General features: G+C 69.3%; 1 protein-coding gene across 2 annotated transcripts in view; it reads right to left on the minus strand.

Annotated features, from left to right (window-relative positions):
• WWP2 (WW domain containing E3 ubiquitin protein ligase 2) overlaps nt 1–5,237 on the minus strand; it is a 45,685-nt gene that overhangs the window by 2,610 nt on the left and 37,838 nt on the right. For both annotated transcript variants that reach the window (XM_085305724.1, XM_085305723.1), the window contains exons 11-18: nt 4,856–4,937; nt 3,985–4,113; nt 3,556–3,634; nt 3,369–3,440; nt 3,170–3,258; nt 1,854–2,013; nt 770–903; nt 499–639 (exon numbers count right to left, since the gene is read on the minus strand). In XM_085305724.1, the coding sequence (XP_085161850.1) occupies nt 499–639; nt 770–903; nt 1,854–2,013; nt 3,170–3,258; nt 3,369–3,440; nt 3,556–3,634; nt 3,985–4,113; nt 4,856–4,937 (886 nt within the window). The remainder of the gene's footprint in view (nt 1–498; nt 640–769; nt 904–1,853; nt 2,014–3,169; nt 3,259–3,368; nt 3,441–3,555; nt 3,635–3,984; nt 4,114–4,855; nt 4,938–5,237) is intronic.

The raw sequence follows: 5,237 nt of genomic DNA on the forward strand, positions 1-5,237 counted from the left end.
GTCCCGGCCCGCAGCCGGCCGCGCGGAGAGGGGCTCTGCGAGGGCTGCCCTCCCTCCCCGCCCGCGGGTTTCTCTCTCTGCCGCCAAACCCGCGAGCGGCACGAGGACGAGGCAGCAGAGGGCTCTGGGAACGCAGCAGCGGCCGTCTGCGCGGGGAGAGGGGCAAACCACGTCCCCCGGCCGGAGCCTACTCGAGCAGGACAGAGGGGGCCTGGGAGCCCCCACGGGGCCGGGCAGCCCCGAGCAGCCGCGGACAGGGGAARGAGACTCGCCCTCGCTCCCCTCTGCTCTTTCCTGAAAGTGCTGGCAACAGCCCAGCCAGCAGCAAGCCAGACCGCAGCGGAGCTYGCAGCGAGGCCGACCGCGCCAGCCCGTACTTGTCACAGGCCACGTAGCCCCAGGAAGCGGCCACGTCCCCAGCCCCACGTCTCCGCAGCAGGGCTGCCCTGCTGCCAGCGGGGCCAAGCACCCGACGGGGGYGCGGGGACCCACACTCACATGATGTACTCCTCCTTGTTCTCCTCCGTCACCCGGATGCTCTCCCCTCCCTCCTTCAGCTCGTGGGTGGTCACCTTGCCCAGGATCTCCATGTCCTGGATGAAGTACAGCTCCAGGCCGCACTCCTCCAGGCTGTTCTCCCTGCAGGAAGACGTCAAGATGTCACTTCTCATGGGGGCACGAGGCTTCGGCACAACCCGTCAACGAGGGACTGCCTGGCTCCTCGCAGGAGRAGCGAGGCCTAGGGTAGCGGGGAGCATGGGGCACTGACTTGGTCCAGACGATGGAGTTGTAGAACTCAGGGTCGATGGACTCCAGGTCCTTCAGCGTGGGGCGCTTGTTCAGCATCCGCTTGTAGAAGGGCAGCGTGAAGCCTGTATCGATGAACTTCCCGTGATACAGAGCCTGCGGACAGGGGACACCCGGTCACCGAGGGATGGGACCCCAGGACAGACCMACGCGCACCCCTGCGGGGCGGCGAGACCTGATGCCCCATCGCTGCTCACTGCCCGCAGGGCACTGCCCTGCCGGGCCCCGACACCACCCGAGAGRAGGGGAGCGAGGGCTCCGCAGGCTGCGCCCAGCTCCTTCCCGGACGGCAAACGGCGCAGGGAGGAACGCGCTGCCCCGCTCGGGCCGGGCCGCGGGCCCGCGGGGTCGCCGGGGGCTCGCTGGGAGCGGGACGCGTGGCCCCTCTCCTCTCCCCCTCCCCACCGCAAATTCCACGGCGTCGCCCGCTCCCCGCGCAGCTCTATTAAGAGCACTTGTTTAAACAGAGGTCTGCTGCAGCTTCCCTGAATCCCTGGCTTCCAGGAGCCCCAAGGCAAAGGCAGCCAAAAATAATGCAGACGCTTGTCTAGAACGGCCCAGCAGTGAGTAATAGTCTGGGGTTTTATTGGTATCCTGCAAGGCGCAGGGCAGGGCAGGACAGCCTGGGGGACCCGAGCGGCACGCACCAGCTCCCTGCAACACCTTGAGGGGCCGCGGGGCAGAGACCCTCCCCGAGCCCRGGAACCCCTCGCGGACCCCCCGGCCCGCAGGCCCGGGGCGCTCTGCGGGCGGCTGGTCGTGGGCAACATGAGACRAACAGGAGGAGTCGCCCTGGGGCTCGGGCAGCTGGAAAATTTCACACCGTTGGGGCTAAAAATAGTGCCCAAAGCTGCAAACCCGACAGCACCTGGGGTGGCAGCCAAAGACCCGGAGCCATCCCTGCCGCACGGCTGCGGGCAAAGCAGGTCCCCTCGGCCCCTCAGGTGTCCCCCAGCCGGGCGAGCCGGCGCCCGGAGCGCCTCGGACAGCGCTCTCCGCCGAGGGACGCTCCTGCGGCCGGTGGCCGCCCGCCGCCMGGCTCTTACCATGGCGATGAAGCGGCCGATGAAGCGGAAGTAGGTGAGGTGGTCGGGGTTGATGGAGGAGGCGGGGTTGATCTGCAGGCAGTAGTTGTTCTTGCCGGCGTACTCGAAGAGGCAGTACATGGGGTTGAGCACCTCGTGGGACAAGAGGAAGAACCACTCCCTGGGGGCAGGAGGAACGGGAGAGCGGTGAAGAGCAGCTCCAGCAGCCGCCCGCGCCGGGGCAAGGGGCCTGCGCTGCCAGCGCCCGCCGGGCTGCAGCCGGCGAGGACTTCGCCCAAGCGAAGGGGGGACAACCCACGTCCCTCCGCAGCACCCWGTACAAACCAAGCTCCTGCCTCCTTTGGGTGCTGCTTTAAGCTTTGGGTGCTGGGGCGACGGGGCAAGGGCATTCGCTGCCTTCTGCCATCTCCGCCCCAGAGCTACGGAGGGGCCGAGCGAGGCTCGCAAGCGCTCTCCGAGACATCAGCGGGAGCGGCGGGGACCGCAGCAGGCACGGCGGCTCAGGCGCGCGCACGCCAGCAGCGCGCACGCCCCAGGGCGCAGAGCCCCGCTTGTTCGGGCGTGCGGCACGCGCGCGTGCCCCGCTCTCTCCTCTCGTGCACGGGGCTCCCGGCGGGGCACCCTCCCCCTCCTGCTCCGCGCGTCCGGAGCRGCCCAGGAGGGGCGTCCGTCCCGGCTTTGCTCCCCCCGGCAGCCCGGGGGGACGAGTCCTTCGGCGCAGAGACAGCCCCGGTATCCTGTCCGTGGTTCTACCCTGTGGTAGAACAGCATGACGTAACCTACCATAGGGTAAAACCACTGGCAGGACACAGAGAGACACAGCGCAGGGGCCCCTGCACCGGGGCCGGCGGCGGCGGCGGCCCGGGGAAGGAGCAGGCGAGAGCGTGCCAGCGCGCGGAGGGGAGCGCTAGCCCGGCACCAAGGCGCACCGGCCGGGGCCTCCTCCGGCCGCAGCCCGGCACCGCGCAGCAGCACCTTCCCCGGCGCCGCCGGCCACGGCGCCCCGCCGCGCTCCGCCTCCCCCGAGGAACGCGGGCCCCTCGGCTCGCGCACGGGCTGCGGCGAGAGCGCCGGGCGCCGCGGGGAGGCCGCATCCCGCCTGCCCGGCCCTCCCTAGAGAGGGGACGAGCTGGCGCGACGCTCCGGGGGCGTTCCACCGCCCCCAGAACTCACGGTTTTCCGCTCCAACACCCCCTGGCCTCCTCTGAGCAAGACCGGGAGCCCCGAGCGCAGCCGCCTCCGCCTGCACGGCGCCGGAGGGGGTCGCCCGGCCCCGCTCGGCGGCGGGCGCGCGGTCCCACGCTGCCAGCGCTCACCTGGCAATGCCGCCGTAGTCCAGGCCTTCCTCCCCTCGCATGATGATGTACAGGCGGCGCCGCAGGTCGTACGGCTTCATGTTCATGATCTGAGGGGGCGCAAAGGGAGCCGTCACGGCGGGCTGCTGCACGCGGGGCGCGTGCGCGAGGGGCTGGCTCGGCACCGCCGCGGCCCCTGCCCGCCCCGGCGCCTCCTCACCTGCTGGAAGGAGTCCTCAAAGAGCGTCTGCCGGGACACGCTGATCTTCACGTGGCTGGGCAGCGCGTTGGACTACGAGCAAGGCACAGACACGAGGCTTTGTGCAGGGCGGCACAGCGGTTCCCTCTCCCGAGCCTGCCCCAGCCCACGGGCTCAGCAGCCCGGGGCCCCCAGCGCGCGTACTCACGTGGCAGAGAAAGCGGAACTGGTGGTACTTCCAGCGAAAGCTCCGGTCGTACGCCCCAGGGGAGCCACCTTGCTTGCTCCTGCAAAAGCAACGCGGGCCTTGGCTCGGTACGCAGCCCCACGAGCGCTGACGCCAGCTGCCCTGCCCCAGCGGCGAGCAAGCTCCTCGTCGGCCAGGCAGGATGGAGCAGGAGGACACTGTCRCTAGGACAGGTCACCTCAGCTGCGCCCTGGCAGCTCTCCTCTATCAGAGGGCTCCGAAGCCCACAACTCAAGGTCCTCGAGGCAAACGGACCTGTTCCACCAGCCTGTGCTGCAACCACACGCCTGGAAGCGCTGTGAACAGCAAGGCGAGTGCCAGCTCCTCGTGCCGCACTGCCACCGCGAGCCCCCCGGCTCCGGAACGAGGGGCTGGCACAAAGGGACTTACCCCGACTCGAATCCAGGACGCGGGTCTTTGAAGGTGGTGGTGCGAGTGTTGTGGTCCACGAAGTAGCGCACGCCCTCGTTCGTGTACTTCATCTCCCAGCCAGGCGGCAAGGGCGGCTCCTGGATCATCCTGCCGGCATGAGAACAGCGTTACTGAACGGCAGCTTGGGGGCCTCGGCTCCCTGCACGGCCTCCTTCCACGCACGCTCACCCTGAGCCGGGACCCTCCTGTTGCTGCCCTGTGGGACCACCTCGACCTTGCAGCTCTGCCCCAGGGGACACGCACCCTTCCACGGCGCGGAGCTAGCGAGCACCTGCCTGCGCCCTGCCGTCGCTCTGAGCCCACGGACGGGTCGGGCCGCAGCTACGGCTCTGCTCTCTGCCTGTGGGAGACGTGCCCAAGTGGAGACCTGGGCCGGACCCTCAGCTGCAGCAGGTCTCTGGGCAGCCAGAAGCCAAAGCTCTCTGGAGGAGCCTCGGCAAAGCTCTGTGAGAGGAAGACAGGAAGGCATCTCTTCCTGCCCAAAGAGCCCTGCAACCTTCCCCATCACTGACAYTGGGAGCCCTGGGCCTTCCCGCGGTTTCCTGATCGCTCTGCTCTGCTCCCAGAAGCCTGGCAGCTCCCCTGCAGCACCAAGGCTTGTGGTTTCCAGCTCCCCCGTGCTCCAAGCCTGCCTGTCTCTGCCTGTTGCTCTCAGCACTTTTGCACCCCAGCACCACAGTTCTGGGTCCCCAGCGCTGGAGGCTGCAGGACTGCTCGAGGCTCAGTCCCGTGGCCAGGCCAGGCCCCCAGCTTTCTGCACTTGGTAGCCCATCCAACACGTCTTCAGAAAGCAGAAGCATCCTCCCTGCTCTCCCCCACAGCTCCCTACCCCTGCGTGCGAGGGTCTTCCCACTGGGTGGTCCGCGTGTTGTGGTTCACGTAATACACTCGCCCATTATCCTGTCTCTTCTCTGCGAGAAAGAGGGAGAGAAAGCGTTAGCCCGCGCGCTCGGGCCAGCCCGGCCACCAGAGAGGAGCAGACTCCACCRCCCGCGTCCCGGGAGGAAGAGAGGGTCCCTCCCCAGCTCGCGAGCAGCGTCGCTCCCTCCCTTACGCCTCCCGGCCTGCTCCCCGCCRCGCGCCGGGCCGAGGCGAGACAGGAGCAGGCGTTTCCACCTCTCCGGCACGGCCCGGCTCTGCACGGAGCAGGGCGGCCGCGGGGCAGGCGGCGCGGACACGAGGCGCGCGTGGTGGACGCGCACGCTCCGCGC

This window comes from Rhea americana, unplaced genomic scaffold, assembly GCF_003343005.1.
Source record: "Rhea americana isolate MKP2758 unplaced genomic scaffold, rheAme1 scaffold_226, whole genome shotgun sequence".
In the NCBI taxonomy this organism is placed as follows: Eukaryota; Metazoa; Chordata; class Aves; order Rheiformes; family Rheidae; genus Rhea; species Rhea americana.